Source organism: Lissotriton helveticus, chromosome 4_1 (genome assembly GCF_964261635.1).
Source record: "Lissotriton helveticus chromosome 4_1, aLisHel1.1, whole genome shotgun sequence".
NCBI classification, from domain to species: domain Eukaryota; kingdom Metazoa; phylum Chordata; class Amphibia; order Caudata; family Salamandridae; genus Lissotriton; species Lissotriton helveticus.
In genome coordinates, this window is record NC_136063.1 from 763,109,319 (window position 1) to 763,129,737 (window position 20,419).

Below are 20,419 nucleotides of genomic sequence, written 5' to 3' on the forward strand. Positions count from 1 at the left end.
AGTACTGTAGGAACCCACACACTTCAGTGCCCCCCATCACAAATATAAGACGCCAGAAAAACCCTAGTATGCAGCTGGTTGACTCCGGGCATGGTAGACTGAGAAACCCAGCCTTGAAAACCGACCTGGAGTAGCGGACGCTTTTAATATAGATACATACTTGTAAAACTATGGCCTTTAACAACAATGTTTGGAAAATTGTGCTGTAAAACGAATTGTCTTGCTACATTTAACAATGGTTAAGGACACCCATTCCTCTACTGCATCCCAGAATGAGGTTGAGCTGTTTAGTGGCACTCACCTGTGCTGTGGGGCCTGGTACCTAAACATTTTCAAGAGTTGCTCGTAGCACCGATCTCAGCCCTGTGAAGAGGAGACTGAGCTCACCTGAGTTGTGGCTATCACTCACTCTGGCTCTGAGGCGAACACTCCTCTTGGCTCACAGGTGTAGCACATTTTTTTGGGGCACAGGAGGTAAAGGTGCCCCGGCAGGTGTGCATACATGGGTGCTAGAACACCCAAGGGAGAAATAGGGCCCCTCTCACGAGACACAGATAGGAAACTTTAAATATGCCTATTTCACAGTGGAGTACTCAGGTAAATCAGTTTAAATTGATTTAACGCTGAAAAGGAATGATTATGAGTAAAATAAAGTGCCGCAATAATGCCGCTAAATTTCCATTTTTGTGCCGCTAAATTTCCTTTTTTGTGCCGCTAAATTTGCAAATCTATGCCGCAAAATCCTGGGGGGTCTGATTGAGGACCGCGAGCAAGCAAAAAATGGCCGCTGCGCTACGCGTGTTTGCACTGTGCTACGTGCAGTTCGCGAAGTAGTGCAAACTACGCACGCGTAGCGTAGTGCTTTGCGCAGGCCTAGTTATCATCCCCTGAAACCGTCGGTGGCCCGTACTCCCGGTTAATGTGACCAATGTATTTTTTCTTGTGTTTAGATAAGTAGTGTAAGGAGGTGAGAAAAGACTTTAGCTAGGGGAGAAGTCAGTTATGGGGATGATTATTGATCCAGATATACTGTGTCATACAGTCTGTGCAGACTTCATTGGGCCCATGGGAAGCGTTGCTGTTGAAGTAAGATTTGCACTAGTCTTGGTGGATAAACATTCCAAATGGCTGATGGTGAAATTTATGCTAGAGATCACTGCAAGGAACACTATCAAGGTATTGAATGACATTTTTGAAGAGGAAGGATATTCCATGAAACTGAGCACTGTTAATGGGACTCAAATGACATCAGAAAAAATGAAGCGATTTTTGAACTTGTGTGGCATAATGCACTCATGTACGGCATTGTGCAATCCTCAGGCAAATGGTATTGCTGATAGGGTAAAAGGCATGGTAAAGGGAGTTTTGACGGTGGAAAAGAAAGGGGACGTTAAGGTATGTTGAGTGATCTGGTTTGGGCGTAGAGAGCCACTGAAAGTGGTGTGACTAAGAAAGTTCCTTTTTATATGATGAGGGCGGAAAGCCAATACCAAAATGTCAAACGCATGGATGAAATTGTTTGGTGGTCAGGAAGTTCTCAAAGGTGGAGGAGAATCTAAGGGTGGAAGGGGTCGGAAAAGTAGGGTGGGCAGCCTGGTCAAATTGAAGTCTGGGCAAATTGAGGAAGAGCTTATGTAATTTTGTGGCCCATTTCAGGTGAAAGAAGAGCATGATCTGTTTGTGATTTTGGAAAATAATGATCAGTAGAATTTGATAAGGGTGGCATTATATGTGAAAGGAGATGGTACCAGTGCAGAAGGTGTGGAGAGTTGTAGCAATTTCATGCTGATGAATTATGGTGAAGTGTAGGGCAGAAATATAGGAAGTGATGTTCATATCGATGCCAGGAGTACCGTCAGTAGAAATGTTAGGTATCAAGAGCCCAATCAAAGGGGAGAAGCTGCTGTCTCCAGCAACACTATTGGAGATGGTGGACAAATGTTGGAAGGGAGGAGATCACTAGGGACACAGAGATTCCGTAGACCACGTGGGTACTTATACGATTATGTAATGTAGTATAAATGTATTATTTTTCTTGGTTTCATTTCTGGAGAAAAATCAAGCCACTTTGTAAAGGGGAGAAGATGTGTTGTATCTTTAATGTCTGCCTTTTGAGACCTCTCAACGTCAAGCGGCGTGAGCAATGCCCGCGAGTTGAGACATTTTCATGGTCAGGGTTCTCACACGTGGTCTGCTAGTTGAGTGACATTGCCACACCGGACACTTCCAGGTCGCAGTATCATTAGCCACTCCAGGGCTTTGTGTGTTGAGGCACCTACATGTCAGGACCATGCGTTCTCTGCAGATTGAGTGAGGGACATTTGCATGTTGATGATTCACTGTGCCACTCATCAATTAATGGAATAGAGGTCTGCTTGTTGAACGACTCTGGCACATCACACATATACTTGTTAGTGCATCTCCCTAGCAGTTCATGTACACAACTCTAGTGCTGGCTAGTGTGTTCATTGGTGTTTGCTTGTTGGACCATCTACTAGTTGATGTCTGCTGTTTTAATGACATTTGTGCTCCCAAACCATGCCTTTTGAGGTATTTCAGAGTTAAGCCGATGTCTCGTTTAAGTGGCATTGGAGACTAAAACGTTTGAGCAGCATCTGCAAGCTTCGTCGAAACCGATCCACATCTCCATAGTCTGGGGAGTCTCTCAAGTCTCCATGGCCAGGGGTTTCTCCGTCTCCTCCATGGCCAGGGGTTTCTCCGTCTCCTCCATGGCCAGGGATTTCTCCGTCTCCTCCATGGCCAGGGGTTTCTCCGTCTCCTCCATGGCCAGGGGTTTCTCCGTCTCCTCCATGGCCAGGGGTTTCTCCAACGTCTCCATGGTCAGGGGTCTCTCCGAGCTCTACATGGTCAGGGGTGTCTCCGAGCTCTACATGGTCAGGGGTGTCTCCGAACTCTACAGGGTCAGGGGTGTCTCCGAGCTCTACAGGGGCAGGGGTGTCTCCGAGCTCTACAGGGTCAGGGGCGTCTCCGAGCTCTACAGGGTATGGGGCGTCTCCGAGCTCTACAGGGTCAGGGGCGTCTCCGAGCTCTACAGGGTATGGGGCGTCTCCGAGCTCTCCAAGGGCGTCACCGACCTCTCCAGGGTCAGGGCTGTCTCCGAGCTCTACAGGGTCAGGGGTGTCTCCGAGCTCTACAGGGTCAGGGGTGTCTCCGAGGTCTCCAGGGTCAGGGGTGTCTCAGAGGTCTCCAGGGTCTGGGGTGTCTCAGAGGTCTCCAGGGTCTGGGGTCTCTCAGAGGTCTCCAGGGTCTGGGGTGTCTCAGAGGTCTCCAGGGTCTGGGGTGTCTCAGAGGTCAGGGGTGTCTCCAGGGTCAGGGGCGTCTCAGAGCTCTCCAGGGTCTGGGGTGTCTCCGAGCTCTCCAGGGTCAGGGGTGTCTCCGAGCTCTCCAGGGTCAGGGGTGTCTCCGAGCTCTCCAGGGTCTGGGGTGTCTGAGAGGTCTCCAGGGTCTGGGGTGTCTCAGAGGTCTCCAGGGTCTGGGGTGTCTCAGAGGTCTCCAGGGTCTGGGGTGTCTCCGAGGTCAGGGGTGTCTCCAGGGTCAGGGGCGTCTCAGAGCTCTCCAGGGTCTGGGGTGTCTCCGAGCTCTCCAGGGTCAGGGGTGTCTCCGAGCTCTCCAGGGTCAGGGGTGTCTCCGAGCTCTCCAGGGTCAGGGGTGTCTCCGAGCTCTCCAGGGTCAGGGGTGTCTCCGAGCTCTCCAGGGTCAGGGGTGTCTCCGAGCTCTCCAGGGTCAGGGGTGTCTCCGAGCTCTCCAGGGTCAGGGGTGTCTCCGAGCTCCCCAGGGTCAGGGGTGTCTCCGAGCTCTCCAGGGTCAGGGGTGTCTCAGAGGTCTCCAGGGTCAGGGGTGTCTCCGAGTTCTCCAGGGTCAGGAGTGTCTCCGAGCTCTCCAGGGTCAGGAGTGTCTCCGAGCTCTCCAGGGTCAGGGGCGTCTCCGAGCTCTCCAGGGTCAGGGGTGTCTCAGAGGTCTTCAGGGGTTTCTCCGAGCTCTCCAGGGTCAGGGGTGTCTCCGAGCTCCCCAGGGTCAGGGGTGTCTCCGAGCTCTCCAGGGTCAGGGGTGTCTCAGAGGTCTCCAGGGTCAGGGGTGTCTCCGAGTTCTCCAGGGTCAGGAGTGTCTCCGAGCTCTCCAGGGTCAGGAGTGTCTCCGAGCTCTCCAGGGTCAGGGGCGTCTCCGAGCTCTCCAGGGTCAGGGGTGTCTCAGAGGTCTTCAGGGGTTTCTCCGAGCTCTCCAGGGTCAGGAGTGTCTCCGAGCTCTCCAGGGTCGTCTCCGAGCTCTCCAGGGTCAGGGGTGTCTCCGAGGTCTCCAGGGTCAGGGGTGTCTCCGAGGTCTCCAGGGTCAGGGGTGTCTCCGAGGTCTCCAGGGTCAGGGGTGTCTCCGAGTTCTCCAGGGTCAGGGGTGTCTCAGAGGTCTTTAGGGGTGTCTCCGAGCTCTCCAGGGTCAGGAGTGTCTCCGAGCTCTCCAGGGTCGTCTCCGAACTCTCCAGGGTCAGGGGTGTCTCCGAGTTCTCCAGGGTCAAGGGGTGTCTCCGAGGTCTCGAGGGTCAGGGGTGTCTCCGAGGTCTCCAGGGGTGTCTCAGAGGTCTCCAGGGTCAGGGGTGTCTCCGAGGTCAGGGGTGTCTCCAGGGTCAGTGGCGTCTCCGAGTTCTCCAGGGTCAGGGGCGTCTCCGAGCGCTTCAGGGTCAGGGGTGTCTCCGAGCTCTCCAGGGTCGTCTCCGAGCTCTCCAGGGTCAGGGGTGTCTCCGAGCTCTCCAGGGTCAGGGGTGTCTCCGAGCTCTCCAGGGTCAGGGGTGTCTCCGAGCTCTCCAGGGTCAGGGGTGTCTCCGAGCTCTCCAGGGTCAAGGGGTGTCTCCGAGCTCTCCAGGGTCGTCTCCGAGCTCTCCAGGGTCAGGGGTGTCTCCGAGCTCTCCAGGGTCGTCTCCGAGCTCTACAGGGTATGGGGCGTCTCCGAGCTCTCCAGGGTCAGGGGTGTCTCCGAGCTCTCCAGGGTCAGGGGTGTCTCCGAGTTCTCCAGGGTCAAGGGGTGTCTCCGAGGTCTCCAGGGGTGTCTCAGAGGTCTCCAGGGGTGTCTCAGAGGTCTCCAGGGGTGTCTCAGAGGTCTCCAGGGTCTGGGGTGTCTCAGATGTCTCCAGGGTCTGGGGTGTCTCAGAGGTCTCCAGGGTCTGGGGTGTCTCAGAGGTCTCCAGGGTCTGGGGTGTCTCCGAGGTCCGGGGCGTCTCCGGGCTCTCCAGGGTCAGGGGTGTCTCAGAGGTGGTCAGGGGTGTCTCAGGGGTGTTTCGGAGCTCTCCAGGGTCAGGGGTGTCTCCAGGGTCAGGGGCGTCTCCAGGGTCAGGGGCGTCTCCAGGGTCAGGGACATCTCGGAGCGCTCCAGGGTCATAGTCGTCTCCGAGCTCTCCAGGGTCAGGGGTGTCTCAGAGCTCTCCAGGGTCAGGGGTGTCTCCGAGTTCTCCAGGGTCAGGGGTGTCTCCGAGGTCTCCAGGGTCAGTGGCGTCTCCGAGTTCTCCAGGGTCAGGGTCGTCTCCGAGCTCTCCAGGGTCAGGAGTGTCTCCGAGCTCTCCAGGGTCAGGGGTGTCTCCGAGCTCTCCAGGGTCAGGGGTGTCTCCGAGGTCAGGGGTGTCTCCAGGGTCCGGGGCGTCTCCGGGCTCTCCAGGGTCAGGGGTGTCTCCGAGGTCTCCAGGGTCAGGAGTGTCTCCGAGCTCTCCAGGGTCAGGAGTGTCTCCGAGGTCTCCAGGGTCAAGGGGTGTCTCCGAGCTCTCCAGGGTCAGGAGTGTCTCCGAGCTCTCCAGGGTCGTCTCCAAGCTCTCCAGGGTCAGGGGTGTCTCCGAGCTCTCCAGGGTCAGGGGTGTCTCAGGGGTGTTTCGGAGCTCTCCAGGGTCAGGGGTGTCTCCAGGGTCAGGGGTGTCTCCAGGGTCAGGGGCGTCTCCAGGGTCAGGGACATCGCGGAGCGCTCCAGGGTCAGGGGTGTCTCCGCGCTCTACAGGGTCAGGGTGTCTCCGAGCTCTCCAGGGTCAGGGGTGTCTCAGAGGTCTCCAGGGTCAGGAGTGTCTCCGAGCTCTCCAGGGTCGTCTCCGAGCTCTCCAGGGTCAGGGTCGTCTCCGACCTCTCCAGGGTCAGGGGTGTCTCAGAGGTCTTCAGGGGTGTCTCCGAGCCCTCCAGGGTCAGGAGTGTCTCCGAGCTCTCCAGGGTCGTCTCCGAGCTCTCCAGGGTCAGGGGTGTCTCCGAGCTCTCCAGGGTCAGGGGTGTCTCAGAGGTCTTCTGGGGTGTCTCCGAGCTCTCCAGGGTCAGGAGTGTCTCCGAGCTCTCCAGGGTCGTCTCCGAGCTCTCCAGGGTCAGGAGTGTCTCCGAACTCTCCAGGGTCGTCTCCGAGCTCTCCAGGGTCAGGGGTGTCTCCGAGTTCTCCAGGGTCAAGGGGTGTCTCCGAGGTCTCGAGGGTCAGGGGTGTCTCCGAGGTCTCCAGGGTCGTCTCCGAGCGCTTCAGGGTCAGGGGTGTCTCCGAGCTCTCCAGGGTCGTCTCCGAGCTCTCCAGGGTCAGGGGTGTCTCCGAGCTCTCCAGGGTCAGGGGTGTCACCGAGCTCTCCAGGGTCAGGGGTGTCTCCGAGTTCTCCAGGGTCAAGGGGTGTCTCCGAGGTCTCGAGGGTCAGGGGTGTCTCCGAGGTCTCCAGGGGTGTCTCAGAGGTCTCCAGGGGTGTCTCAGAGGTCTCCAGGGTCTGGGGTGTCTCAGAGGTCTCCAGGGTCTGGGGTGTCTCAGAGGTCTCCAGGGTCTGGGGTGTCTCAGAGGTCTCCAGGGTCTGGGGTGTCTCAGAGGTCCGGGGCGTCTCCGGGCTCTCCAGGGTCAGGGGTGTCTCAGAGGTGGTCAGGGGTGTCTCAGGGGTGTTTCGGAGCTCTCCAGGGTCAGGGGTGTCTCCAGGGTCAGGGGCGTCTCCAGGGTCAGGGACATCTCGGAGCGCTCCAGGGTCAGGGGTGTCTCCGCGCTCTACAGGGTCAGGGTGTCTCCGAGCTCTCCAGGGTCAGGGGTGTCTCAGAGGTCTCCAGGGTCAGGAGTGTCTCCGAGCTCTCCAGGGTCGTCTCCGAGCTCTCCAGGGTCAGGGTCGTCTCCGACCTCTCCAGGGTCAGGGGTGTCTCAGAGGTCTTCAGGGGTGTCTCCGAGCTCTCCAGGGTCAGGAGTGTCTCCGAGCTCTCCAGGGTCGTCTCCGAGCTCTCCAGGGTCAGGGGTGTCTCCGAGCTCTCCAGGGTCAGGGGTGTCTCCGAGCTCTCCAGGGTCAGGGGTGTCTCCGAGGTCTCCAGGGTCAGGGGTGTCTCCGAGGTCTCCAGGGTCAGGGGTGTCTCCGAGTTCTCCAGGGTCAGGGGTGTCTCAGAGGTCTTCAGGGGTGTCTCCGAGCTCTCCAGGGTCAGGAGTGTCTCCGAGCTCTCCAGGGTCGTCTCTGAGCTCTCCAGGGTCAAGGGGTGTCTCCGAGGTCTCGAGGGTCAGGGGTGTCTCCGAGGTCTCCAGGGGTGTCTCAGAGGTCTCCAGGGTCTGGGGTGTCTCAGAGGTCTCCAGGGTCTGGGGTGTCTCAGAGGTCTCCAGGGTCTGGGGTGTCTCAGAGGTCCGGGGCGTCTCCGGGCTCTCCAGGGTCAGGGGTGTCTCAGAGGTGGTCAGGGGTGTCTCAGGGGTGTTTCGGAGCTCTCCAGGGTCAGGGGTGTCTCCAGGTCAGGGGCGTCTCCAGGGTCAGGGGCGTCTCCAGGGTCAGGGACATCTCGGAGCGCTCCAGGGTCATGGTCGTCTCCGAGCTCTCCAGGGTCAGGGGTGTCTCAGAGCTCTCCAGGGTCAGGGGTGTCTCAGAGCTCTCCAGGGTCAGTGGCGTCTCCGAGGTCTCCAGGGTCAGTGGCGTCTCCGAGTTCTCCAGGGTCAGGGTCGTCTCCGAGCTCTCCGGGGTCAGGAGTGTCTCCGAGCTCTCCAGGGTCAGGAGTGTCTCCGAGGTCTCCGAGGTCAGGGGTGTCTCCAGGGTCAGGGGTGTCTCCAGGGTCAGGGGTGTCTCCGAGCTCTCCAGGGTCAGGGGTGTCTCCGAGGTCAGGGGTGTCTCCGAGCTCTCCAGGGTCGTCTCCGAGCTCTCCAGGGTCAGGGGTGTCTCCGAGTTCTCCAGGGTCATGAGTGTCTCCGAGCTCTCCAGGGTCAGGAGTGTCTCCGAGCTCTCCAGGGTCAGGGGTGTCTCCGAGCTCTCCAGGGTCAGGGGTGTCTCCGAGCTCTCCAGGGTCAGGAGTGTCTCCGAGCTCTCCAGGGTCGTCTCCGAGCTCTCCAGGGTCAGGGGTGTCTCCGAGGTCTCCAGGGTCAGGGGTGTCTCCGAGGTCTCCAGGGTCAGGGGTGTCTCCGAGGTCTCCAGGGTCAGGGGTGTCTCCGAGTTCTCCAGGGTCAGGGGTGTCTCAGAGGTCTTTAGGGGTGTCTCCGAGCTCTCCAGGGTCAGGAGTGTCTCCGAGCTCTCCAGGGTCGTCTCCGAGCTCTCCAGGGTCAGGGGTGTCTCCGAGTTCTCCAGGGTCAAGGGGTGTCTCCGAGGTCTCGAGGGTCAGGGGTGTCTCCGAGGTCTCCAGGGGTGTCTCAGAGGTCTCCAGGGTCAGGGGTGTCTCCGAGGTCAGGGGTGTCTCCAGGGTCAGTGGCGTCTCCGAGTTCTCCAGGGTCAGGGGCGTCTCCGAGCGCTTCAGGGTCAGGGGCGTCTCCGAGCGCTTCAGGGTCGTCTCCGAGCTCTCCAGGGTCAGGGGTGTCTCCGAGCTCTCCAGGGTCAGGGGTGTCTCCGAGCTCTCCAGGGTCAGGGGTGTCTCCGAGCTCTCCAGGGTCAGGGGTGTCTCCGAGTTCTCCAGGGTCAAGGGGTGTCTCCGAGGTCTCGAGGGTCAGGGGTGTCTCCGAGGTCTCCAGGGGTGTCTCAGAGGTCTCCAGGGGTGTCTCAGAGGTCTCCAGGGTCTGGGGTGTCTCAGATGTCTCCAGGGTCTGGGGTGTCTCAGAGGTCTCCAGGGTCTGGGGTGTCTCAGAGGTCTCCAGGGTCTGGGGTGTCTCCGAGGTCCGGGGCGTCTCCGGGCTCTCCAGGGTCAGGGGTGTCTCAGAGGTGGTCAGGGGTGTCTCAGGGGTGTTTCGGAGCTCTCCAGGGTCAGGGGTGTCTCCAGGGTCAGGGGCGTCTCCAGGGTCAGGGGCGTCTCCAGGGTCAGGGACATCTCGGAGCGCTCCAGGGTCATGGTCGTCTCCGAGCTCTCCAGGGTCAGGGGTGTCTCAGAGCTCTCCAGGGTCAGGGGTGTCTCCGAGGTCTCCAGGGTCAGTGGCGTCTCCGAGTTCTCCAGGGTCAGGGTCGTCTCCGAGCTCTCCAGGGTCAGGAGTGTCTCCGAGCTCTCCAGGGTCAGGGGTGTCTCCGAGCTCTACAGGGGCAGGGGTGTCTCCGAGCTCTACAGGGTATGGGGCGTCTCCGAGCTCTACAGGGTCAGGGGCGTCTCCGAGCTCTACAGGGTATGGGGCGTCTCCGAGCTCTACAGGGTATGGGGCGTCTCCGAGCTCTCCAAGGGCGTCACCGACCTCTCCAGGGTCAGGGCTGTCTCCGAGCTCTACAGGGTCAGGGGTGTCTCCGAGGTCTCCAGGGTCAGGGGTGTCTCAGAGGTCTCCAGGGTCTGGGGTGTCTCAGAGGTCTCCAGGGTCTGGGGTGTCTCAGAGGTCTCCAGGGTCTGGGGTCTCTCAGAGGTCTCCAGGGTCTGGGGTGTCTCAGAGGTCTCCAGGGTCTGGGGTGTCTCAGAGGTCTCCAGGGTCTGGGGTGTCTCCGAGGTCAGGGGTGTCTCCAGGGTCAGGGGCGTCTCAGAGCTCTCCAGGGTCTGGGGTGTCTCCGAGCTCTCCAGGGTCAGGGGTGTCTCCGAGCTCTCCAGGGTCAGGGGTGTCTGAGAGGTCTCCAGGGTCTGGGGTGTCTCAGAGGTCTCCAGGGTCTGGGGTGTCTCAGAGGTCTCCAGGGTCTGGGGTGTCTCAGAGGTCTCCAGGGTCTGGGGTGTCTCAGAGGTCTCCAGGGTCTGGGGTGTCTCCGAGGTCAGGGGTGTCTCCAGGGTCAGGGGCGTCTCAGAGCTCTCCAGGGTCTGGGGTGTTTCCGAGCTCTCCAGGGTCAGGGGTGTCTCCGAGCTCTCCAGGGTCAGGGGTGTCTCCGAGCTCTCCAGGGTCAGGGGTGTCTCCGAGCTCTCCAGGGTCAGGGGTGTCTCCGAGCTCTCCAGGGTCAGGGGTGTCTCCGAGCTCCCCAGGGTCAGGGGTGTCTCCGAGCTCTCCAGGGTCAGGGGTGTCTCCGAGCTCCCCAGGGTCAGGGGTGTCTCCGAGCTCCCCAGGGTCAGGGGTGTCTCCGAGCTCTCCAGGATCAGGGGCGTCTCAGAGCTCTCCAGGGTCAGGGGTGTCTCCGAGCTCTCCAGGGTCGTCTCCGAGCTCTCCAGGGTCAGGGGTGTCTCCGAGCTCTCCAGGATCAGGGGCGTCTCAGAGCTCTCCAGGGTCAGGGGTGTCTCCGAGCTCTCCAGGGTCAGGGGTGTCTCCGAGCTCTCCAGGGTCAGGGGTGTCTCCGAGCTCTCCAGGGTCAGGGGTGTCTCCGAGCTCTCCAGGGTCGTCTCCGAGCTCTCCAGGGGTGTCTCCGAGGTCTCCAGGGTCAGGGGTGTCTCCGAGTTCTCCAGGGTCAGGAGTGTCTCAGAGCTCTCCAGGGTCGTCTCCGAGCTCTCCAGGGTCAGGAGTGTCTCCGAGCTTTCCAGGGTCGTCTCCGAGCTCTCCAGGGCCAGGGGTGTCTCCGAGCTCTCCAGGGTCAGGGGTGTCTCCGAGCTCTCCAGGGTCGTCTCCGAGCTCTCCAGGGGTGTCTCCGAGGTCTCCAGGGTCAGGGGTGTCTCCGAGTTCTCCAGGGTCAGGAGTGTCTCAGAGCTCTCCAGGGTCGTCTCCGAGGTCTCCAGGGTCAGGGGTGTCTCCGAGGTCTCCAGGGTCAGGGGTGTCTCAGAGGTCTCCAGGGTCAGGAGTGTCTCCGAACTCTCCAGGGTCGTCTCCGAGCTCTCCAGGGTCAGGGGTGTCTCCGAGGTCTCCAGGGTCAGGGGTGTTTCTGAGCTCTCCAGGTTCAGGGGTGTCTCCGAGTTCTCCAGGTTCAGGGGTGTCTCCGAGTTCTCCAGGGTCAAGGGGTGTCTCCGAGGTCTCGAGGGTCAGGGGTGTCTCCGAGGTCTCCAGGGGTGTCTCAGAGGTCTCCAGGGGTGTCTCAGAGGTCTCCAGGGTCAGGGGTGTCTCAGAGGTCTCCAGGGTCAGGGATGTCTCCAGGGTCCGGGGCGTCTCCGAGTTCTCCAGGGTCAGGAGTGTCTCCGAGCTCTCCAGGGTCAGGAGTGTCTCCGAGCACTCCAGGGTCAGGGGTGTCTCAGAGGTCTCCAGGGTCAGGGGTGTCTCCGAGTTCTCCAGGGTCAGGAGTGTCTCCGACCTCTCCAGGGTCAGGAGTGTCTCCGACCTCTCCAGGGTCAGGGGCGTCTCCGAGCTCTCCAGGGTCAGGGGTGTCTCAGAGGTCTTCAGGGGTTTCTCCGAGCTCTCCAGGGTCAGGAGTGTCTCCGAGCTCTCCAGGGTCGTCTCCGAGCTCTCCAGGGTCAGGGGTGTCTCCGAGGTCTCCAGGGTCAGGGGTGTCTCCGAGGTCTCCAGGGTCAGGGGTGTCTCCGAGTTCTCCAGGGTCAGGGGTGTCTCAGAGGTCTTTAGGGGTGTCTCCGAGCTCTCCAGGGTCAAGAGTGTCTCCGAGCTCTCCAGGGTTGTCTCCGAACTCTCCAGGGTCAGGGGTGTCTCCGAGTTCTCCAGGGTCAAGGGGTGTCTCCGAGGTCTCGAGGGTCAGGGGTGTCTCCGAGGTCTCCAGGGGTGTCTCAGAGGTCTCCAGGGTCAGGGGTGTCTCCGAGGTCAGGGGTGTCTCCAGGGTCAGTGGCGTCTCCGAGTTCTCCAGGGTCAGGGGCGTCTCCGAGCGCTTCAGGGTCAGGGGCGTCTCCGAGCTCTCCAGGGTCGTCTCCGAGCTCTCCAGGGTCAGGGGTGTCTCCGAGCTCTCCAGGGTCAGGGGTGTCTCCGAGCTCTCCAGGGTCAGGGGTGTCTCCGAGCTCTCCAGGGTCAGGGGTGTCTCCGAGCTCTCCAGGGTCAAGGGGTGTCTCCGAGCTCTCCAGGGTCGTCTCCGAGCGCTTCAGGGTCAGGGGTGTCTCCGAGCTCTCCAGGGTCGTCTCCGAGCTCTCCAGGGTCAGGGGTGTCTCCGAGCTCTCCAGGGTCGTCTCCGAGCTCTACAGGGTATGGGGCGTCTCCGAGCTCTCCAGGGTCAGGGGTGTCTCCGAGCTCTCCAGGGTCAGGGGTGTCTCCGAGTTCTCCAGGGTCAAGGGGTGTCTCCGAGGTCTCGAGGGTCAGGGGTGTCTCCGAGGTCTCCAGGGGTGTCTCAGAGGTCTCCAGGGGTGTCTCAGAGGTCTCCAGGGTCTGGGGTGTCTCAGATGTCTCCAGGGTCTGGGGTGTCTCAGAGGTCTCCAGGGTCTGGGGTGTCTCAGAGGTCTCCAGGGTCTGGGGTGTCTCCGAGGTCCGGGGCGTCTCCGGGCTCTCCAGGGTCAGGGGTGTCTCAGAGGTGGTCAGGGGTGTCTCAGGGGTGTTTCGGAGCTCTCCAGGGTCAGGGGTGTCTCCAGGGTCAGGGGCGTCTCCAGGGTCAGGGGCGTCTCCAGGGTCAGGGACATCTCGGAGCGCTCCAGGGTCATAGTCGTCTCCGAGCTCTCCAGGGTCAGGGGTGTCTCAGAGCTCTCCAGGGTCAGGGGTGTCTCCGAGGTCTCCAGGGTCAGGGGTGTCTCCGAGGTCTCCAGGGTCAGTGGCGTCTCCGAGTTCTCCAGGGTCAGGGTCGTCTCCGAGCTCTCCAGGGTCAGGAGTGTCTCCGAGCTCTCCAGGGTCAGGGGTGTCTCCGAGCTCTCCAGGGTCAGGGGTGTCTCCGAGGTCAGGGGTGTCTCCAGGGTCCGGGGCGTCTCCGGGCTCTCCAGGGTCAGGGGTGTCTCCGAGTTCTCCAGGGTCAGGAGTGTCTCCGAGCTCTCCAGGGTCAGGAGTGTCTCCGAGGTCTCCAGGGTCAAGGGGTGTCTCCGAGCTCTCCAGGGTCAGGAGTGTCTCCGAGCTCTCCAGGGTCGTCTCCAAGCTCTCCAGGGTCAGGGGTGTCTCCGAGCTCTCCAGGGTCAGGGGTGTCTCAGGGGTGTTTCGGAGCTCTCCAGGGTCAGGGGTGTCTCCAGGGTCAGGGGCGTCTCCAGGGTCAGGGACATCTCGGAGCGCTCCAGGGTCAGGGGTGTCTCCGCGCTCTACAGGGTCAGGGTGTCTCCGAGCTCTCCAGGGTCAGGGGTGTCTCAGAGGTCTCCAGGGTCAGGAGTGTCTCCGAGCTCTCCAGGGTCGTCTCCGAGCTCTCCAGGGTCAGGGTCGTCTCCGACCTCTCCAGGGTCAGGGGTGTCTCAGAGGTCTTCAGGGGTGTCTCCGAGCCCTCCAGGGTCAGGAGTGTCTCCGAGCTCTCCAGGGTCGTCTCCGAGCTCTCCAGGGTCAGGGGTGTCTCCGAGCTCTCCAGGGTCAGGGGTGTCTCAGAGGTCTTCAGGGGTGTCTCCGAGCTCTCCAGGGTCAGGAGTGTCTCCGAGCTCTCCAGGGTCGTCTCCGAGCTCTCCAGGGTCAGGAGTGTCTCCGAACTCTCCAGGGTCGTCTCCGAGCTCTCCAGGGTCAGGGGTGTCTTCGAGTTCTCCAGGGTCAAGGGGTGTCTCCGAGGTCTCGAGGGTCAGGGGTGTCTCCGAGCTCTCCAGGGTCGTCTCCGAGCGCTTCAGGGTCAGGGGTGTCTCCGAGCTCTCCAGGGTCGTCTCCGAGCTCTCCAGGGTCAGGGGTGTCTCCGAGCTCTCCAGGGTCAGGGGTGTCACCGAGCTCTCCAGGGTCAGGGGTGTCTCCGAGTTCTCCAGGGTCAAGGGGTGTCTCCGAGGTCTCGAGGGTCAGGGGTGTCTCCGAGGTCTCCAGGGGTGTCTCAGAGGTCTCCAGGGGTGTCTCAGAGGTCTCCAGGGTCTGGGGTGTCTCAGAGGTCTCCAGGGTCTGGGGTGTCTCAGAGGTCTCCAGGGTCTGGGGTGTCTCAGAGGTCTCCAGGGTCTGGGGTGTCTCAGAGGTCCAGGGCGTCTCCGGGCTCTCCAGGGTCAGGGGTGTCTCAGAGGTGGTCAGGGGTGTCTCAGGGGTGTTTCGGAGCTCTCCAGGGTCAGGGGTGTCTCCAGGGTCAGGGGCGTCTCCAGGGTCAGGGACATCTCGGAGCGCTCCAGGGTCAGGGGTGTCTCCGCGCTCTACAGGGTCAGGGTGTCTCCGAGCTCTCCAGGGTCAGGGGTGTCTCAGAGGTCTCCAGGGTCAGGAGTGTCTCCGAGCTCTCCAGGGTCGTCTCCGAGCTCTCCAGGGTCAGGGTCGTCTCCGACCTCTCCAGGGTCAGGGGTGTCTCAGAGGTCTTCAGGGGTGTCTCCGAGCTCTCCAGGGTCAGGAGTGTCTCCGAGCTCTCCAGGGTCGTCTCCGAGCTCTCCAGGGTCAGGGGTGTCTCCGAGCTCTCCAGGGTCAGGGGTGTCTCCGAGGTCTCCAGGGTCAGGGGTGTCTCCGAGGTCTCCAGGGTCAGGGGTGTCTCCGAGTTCTCCAGGGTCAGGGGTGTCTCAGAGGTCTTCAGGGGTGTCTCCGAGCTCTCCAGGGTCAGGAGTGTCTCCAAGCTCTCCAGGGTCGTCTCCGAGCTCTCCAGGGTCAGGGGTGTCTCCGAGTTCTCCGGGGTCAGGGGTGTCTCAGAGGTCTTCAGGGGTGTCTCCGAGCTCTCCAGGGTCAGGAGTGTCTCCGAACTCTCCAGGGTCGTCTCTGAGCTCTCCAGGGTCAAGGGGTGTCTCCGAGGTCTCGAGGGTCAGGGGTGTCTCCGAGGTCTCCAGGGGTGTCTCAGAGGTCTCCAGGGTCTGGGGTGTCTCAGAGGTCTCCAGGGTCTGGGGTGTCTCAGAGGTCCGGGGCGTCTCCGGGCTCTCCAGGGTCAGGGGTGTCTCAGAGGTGGTCAGGGGTGTCTCAGGGGTGTTTCGGAGCTCTCCAGGGTCAGGGGTGTCTCCAGGTCAGGGGCATCTCCAGGGTCAGGGGCGTCTCCAGGGTCAGGGACATCTCGGAGCGCTCCAGGGTCATGGTCGTCTCCGAACTCTCCAGGGTCAGGGGTGTCTCAGAGCTCTCCAGGGTCAGGGGTGTCTCAGAGCTCTCCAGGGTCAGTGGCGTCTCCGAGGTCTCCAGGGTCAGTGGCGTCTCCGAGTTCTCCAGGGTCAGGGTCGTCTCCGAGCTCTCCGGGGTCAGGAGTGTCTCCGAGCTCTCCAGGGTCAGGAGTGTCTCCGAGGTCTCCGAGGTCAGGGGTGTCTCCAGGGTCAGGGGTGTCTCCAGGGTCAGGGGTGTCTCCGAGCTCTCCAGGGTCAGGGGTGTCTCCGAGGTCAGGGGTGTCTCCAAGGTCCGGGGCGTCTCCGGGCTCTCCAGGGTCAGGGGTGTCTCCGAGTTCTCCAGGGTCATGAGTGTCTCCGAGCTCTCCAGGGTCAGGGGTGTCTCCGAGCTCTCCAGGGTCGTCTCCGAGCTCTCCAGGGTCAGGGGTGTCTCAGAGTTCTCCAGGGTCATGAGTGTCTCCGAGCTCTCCAGGGTCAGGAGTGTCTCCGAGCTCTCCAGGGTCAGGGGTGTCTCCGAGCTCTCCAGGGTCAGGGGTGTCTCCGAGCTCTCCAGGGTCAGGGGTGTCTCCGAGCTCTCCAGGGTCAGGAGTGTCTCCGAGCTCTCCAGGGTCGTCTCCGAGCTCTCCAGGGTCAGGGGTGTCTCCGAGGTCTCCAGGGTCAGGGGTGTCTCCGAGGTCTCCAGGGTCAGGGGTGTCTCCGAGGTCTCCAGGGTCAGGGGTGTCTCCGAGGTCTCCAGGGTCAGGGGTGTCTCCGAGTTCTCCAGGGTCAGGGTTGTCTCAGAGGTCTTTAGGGGTGTCTCCGAGCTCTCCAGGGTCAGGAGTGTCTCCGAGCTCTCCAGGGTCGTCTCCGAGCTCTCCAGGGTCAGGGGTGTCTCCGAGTTCTCCAGGGTCAAGGGGTGTCTCCGAGGTCTCGAGGGTCAGGGGTGTCTCCGAGGTCTCGAGGGTCAGGGGTGTCTCCGAGGTCTCCAGGGGTGTCTCAGAGGTCTCCAGGGTCAGGGGTGTCTCCAGGGTCAGTGGCGTCTCCGAGTTCTCCAGGGTCAGGGGCGTCTCCGAGCGCTTCAGGGTCAGGGGCGTCTCCGAGCGCTTCAGGGTCGTCTCCGAGCTCTCCAGGGTCGTCTCCGAGCTCTCCAGGGTCAGGGGTGTCTCCGAGTTCTCCAGGGTCAAGGGGTGTCTCCGAGGTCTCGAGGGTCAGGGGTGTCTCCGAGGTCTCCAGGGGTGTCTCAGAGGTCTCCAGGGTCAGGGGTGTCTCCGAGGTCAGGGGTGTCTCCAGGGTCAGTGGCGTCTCCGAGTTCTCCAGGGTCAGGGGCGTCTCCGAGCGCTTCAGGGTCAGGGGCGTCTCCGAGCGCTTCAGGGTCGTCTCCGAGCTCTCCAGGGTCAGGGGTGTCTCCGAGCTCTCCAGGGTCAGGGGTGTCTCCGAGCTCTCCAGGGTCAGGGGTGTCTCCGAGCTCTCCAGGGTCAGGGGTGTCTCCGAGTTCTCCAGGGTCAAGGGGTGTCTCCGAGGTCTCGAGGTCTCCAGGGGTGTCTCAGAGGTCTCCAGGGGTGTCTCAGAGGTCTCCAGGGTCTGGGGTGTCTCAGATGTCTCCAGGGTCTGGGGTGTCTCAGAGGTCTCCAGGGTCTGGGGTGTCTCAGAGGTCTCCAGGGTCTGGGGTGTCTCAGAGGTCTCCAGGGTCTGGGGTGTCTCAGAGGTCTCCAGGGTCTGGGGTGTCTCCGAGGTCCGGGGCGTCTCCGGGCTCTCCAGGGTCAGGGGTGTCTCAGAGGTGGTCAGGGGTGTCTCAGGGGTGTTTCGGAGCTCTCCAGGGTCAGGGGTGTCTCCAGGGTCAGGGGCGTCTCCAGGGTCAGGGGCGTCTCCAGGGTCAGGGACATCTCGGAGCGCTCCAGGGTCATGGTCGTCTCCGAGCTCTCCAGGGTCAGGGGTGTCTCAGAGCTCTCCAGGGTCAGGGGTGTCTCCGAGGTCTCCAGGGTCAGTGGCGTCTCCGAGTTCTCCAGGGTCAGGGTCGTCTCCGAGCTCTCCAGGGTCAGGAGTGTCTCCGAGCTCTCCAGGGTCAGGGGTGTCTCCGAGCTCTACATGGTCAGGGGTGTCTCCGAGCTCTACATGGTCAGGGGTGTCTCCGAACTCTACAGGGTCAGGGGTGTCTCCGAGCTCTACAGGGGCAGGGGTGTCTCCGAGCTCTACAGGGTATGGGGCGTCTCCGAGCTCTACAGGGTCAGGGGCGTCTCCGAGCTCTACAGGGTATGGGGCGTCTCCGAGCTCTACAGGGTATGGGGCGTCTCCGAGCTCTCCAAAGGCGTCACCGACCTCTCCAGGGTCAGGGCTGTCTCCGAGCTCTACAGGGTATGGGGTGTCTCCGAGGTCTCCAGGGTCAGGGGTGTCTCAGAGGTCTCCAGGGTCTGGGGTGTCTCAGAGGTCTCCAGGGTCTGGGGTGTCTCAGAGGTCTCCAGGGTCTGGGGTCTCTCAGAGGTCTCCAGGGTCTGGGGTGTCTCAGAGGTCTCCAGGGTCTGGGGTGTCTCAGAGGTCTCCAGGGTCTGGGGTGTCTCAGAGGTCTCCAGGGTCTGGGGTGTCTCCGAGGTCAGGGGTGTCTCCAGGGTCAGGGGCGTCTCAGAGCTCTCCAGGGTCTGGGGTGTCTCCGAGCTCTCCAGGGTCAGGGGTGTCTCCGAGGTCTCCAGGGTCTGGGGTGTCTCAGAGGTCTCCAGGGTCTGGGGTGTCTCAGAGGTCTCCAGGGTCTGGGGTGTCTCAGAGGTCTCCAGGGTCTGGGGTGTCTCAGAGGTCTCCAGGGTCTGGGGTGTCTCAGAGGTCTCCAGGGTCTGGGGTGTCTCCGAGGTCAGGGGTGTCTCCAGGGTCAGGGGCGTCTCAGAGCTCTCCAGGGTCTGGGGTGTTTCCGAGCTCTCCAGGGTCAGGGGTGTCTCCGAGCTCTCCAGGGTCAGGGGTGTCTCCGAGCTCTCCAGGGTCAGGGGTGTCTCCGAGCTCTCCAGGGTCAGGGGTGTCTCCGAGCTCTCCAGGGTCAGGGGTGTCTCCGAGCTCTCCAGGGTCAGGGGTGTCTCCGAGCTCCCCAGGGTCAGGGGTGTCTCCGAGCTCTCCAGGGTCAGGGGTGTCTCCGAGCTCCCCAGGGTCAGGGGTGTCTCCGAGCTCCCCAGGGTCAGGGGTGTCTCCGAGCTCTCCAGGATCAGGGGCGTCTCAGAGCTCTCCAGGGTCAGGGGTGTCTCCGAGCTCTCCAGGGTCGTCTCCGAGCTCTCCAGGGTCAGGGGTGTCTCCGAGCTCTCCAGGATCAGGGGCGTCTCAGAGCTCTCCAGGGTCAGGGGTGTCTCAGAGCTCTCCAGGGTCAGGGGTGTCTCCGAGCTCTCCAGGGTCAGGGGTGTCTCCGAGCTCTCCAGGGTCAGGGGTGTCTCCGAGCTCTCCAGGGTCGTCTCCGAGCTCTCCAGGGGTGTCTCCGAGGTCTCCAGGGTCAGGGGTGTCTCCGAGTTCTCCAGGGTCAGGAGTGTCTCAGAGCTCTCCAGGGTCGTCTCCGAGCTCTCCAGGGTCAGGAGTGTCTCCGAGCTTTCCAGGGTCGTCTCCGAGCTCTCCAGGGCCAGGGGTGTCTCCGAGCTCTCCAGGGTCAGGGGTGTCTCCGAGCTCTCCAGGGTCGTCTCCGAGCTCTCCAGGGGTGTCTCCGAGTTCTCCAGGGTCAGGAGTGTCTCAGAGCTCTCCAGGGTCGTCTCCGAGGTCTCCAGGGTCAGGGGTGTCTCCGAGGTCTCCAGGGTCAGGGGTGTCTCAGAGGTCTCCAGGGTCAGGAGTGTCTCCGAACTCTCCAGGGTCGTCTCCGAGCTCTCCAGGGTCAGGGGTGTCTCCGAGGTCTCCAGGGTCAGGGGTGTTTCTGAGCTCTCCAGGTTCAGGGGTGTCTCCGAGTTCTCCAGGTTCAGGGGTGTCTCCGAGTTCTCCAGGGTCAAGGGGTGTCTCCGAGGTCTCGAGGGTCAGGGGTGTCTCCGAGGTCTCCAGGGGTGTCTCAGAGGTCTCCAGGGGTGTCTCAGAGGTCTCCAGGGTCAGGGGTGTCTCAGAGGTCTCCAGGGTCAGGGATGTCTCCAGGGTCCGGGGCGTCTCCGAGTTCTCCAGGGTCAGGAGTGTCTCCGAGCTCTCCAGGGTCAGGAGTGTCTCCGAGCACTCCAGGGTCAGGGGTGTCTCAGAGGTCTCCAGGGTCAGGGGTGTCTCAGAGGTCTCCAGGGTCAGGGGTGTCTCCGAGTTCTCCAGGGTCAGGAGTGTCTCCGAGCTCTCCAGGGTCAGGAGTGTCTCCGACCTCTCCAGGGTCAGGGGCGTCTCCGAGCTCTCCAGGGTCAGGGGTGTCTCAGAGGTCTTCAGGGGTTTCTCCGAGCTCTCCAGGGTCAGGAGTGTCTCCGAGCTCTCCAGGGTCGTCTCCGAGCTCTCCAGGGTCAGGGGTGTCTCCGAGGTCTCCAGGGTCAGGGGTGTCTCCGAGGTCTCCAGGGTCAGGGGTGTCTCCGAGTTCTCCAGGGTCAGGGGTGTCTCAGAGGTCTTTAGGGGTGTCTCCGAGCTCTCCAGGGTCAAGAGTGTCTCCGAGCTCTCCAGGGTCGTCTCCGAACTCTCCAGGGTCAGGGGTGTCTCCGAGTTCTCCAGGGTCAAGGGGTGTCTCCGAGGTCTCGAGGGTCAGGGGTGTCTCCGAGGTCTCCAGGGGTGTCTCAGAGGTCTCCAGGGTCAGGGGTGTCTCCGAGGTCAGGGGTGTCTCCAGGGTCAGTGGCGTCTCCGAGTTCTCCAGGGTCAGGGGCGTCTCCGAGCGCTTCAGGGTCAGGGGCGTCTCCGAGCTCTCCAGGGTCGTCTCCGAGCTCTCCAGGGTCAGGGGTGTCTCCGAGCTCTCCAGGGTCAGGGGTGTCTCCGAGCTCTCCAGGGTCAGGGGTGTCTCCGAGCTCTCCAGGGTCAGGGGTGTCTCCGAGCTCTCCAGGGTCAAGGGGTGTCTCCGAGCTCTCCAGGGTCGTCTCCGAGCGCTTCAGGGTCAGGGGTGTCTCCGAGCTCTCCAGGGTCGTCTCCGAGCTCTCCAGGGTCAGGGGTGTCTCCGAGCTCTCCAGGGTCGTCTCCGAGCTCTACAGGGTATGGGGCGTCTCCGAGCTCTCCAGGGTCAGGGGTGTCTCCGAGCTCTCCAGGGTCAGGGGTGTCTCCGAGTTCTCCAGGGTCAAGGGGTGTCTCCGAGGTCTCGAGGGTCAGGGGTGTCTCCGAGGTCTCCAGGGGTGTCTCAGAGGTCTCCAGGGGTGTCTCAGAGGTCTCCAGGGTCAGGGGTGTCTCCGAGGTCT

The 20,419-nt window shown here is 62.2% G+C and overlaps 2 protein-coding genes across 8 annotated transcripts in view; one reads left to right on the forward strand and one right to left on the reverse strand.

Annotated features, from left to right (window-relative positions):
- PSMA8 (proteasome 20S subunit alpha 8) overlaps positions 1 to 20,419 on the reverse strand; it is a 443,554-nt gene that overhangs the window by 187,799 nt on the left and 235,336 nt on the right. The window lies entirely within an intron of this gene.
- CDSN (corneodesmosin) overlaps positions 3,005 to 20,419 on the forward strand; it is a 33,158-nt gene continuing 15,743 nt past the window's right edge. The window contains exons 1-6 of the mRNA XM_078685313.1: positions 3,005 to 3,056; positions 7,293 to 7,366; positions 10,616 to 10,663; positions 12,236 to 12,298; positions 14,584 to 14,640; positions 20,182 to 20,262. Coding sequence (XP_078541439.1) covers positions 3,005 to 3,056; positions 7,293 to 7,366; positions 10,616 to 10,663; positions 12,236 to 12,298; positions 14,584 to 14,640; positions 20,182 to 20,262 — 375 coding nt within the window. The remainder of the gene's footprint in view (positions 3,057 to 7,292; positions 7,367 to 10,615; positions 10,664 to 12,235; positions 12,299 to 14,583; positions 14,641 to 20,181; positions 20,263 to 20,419) is intronic.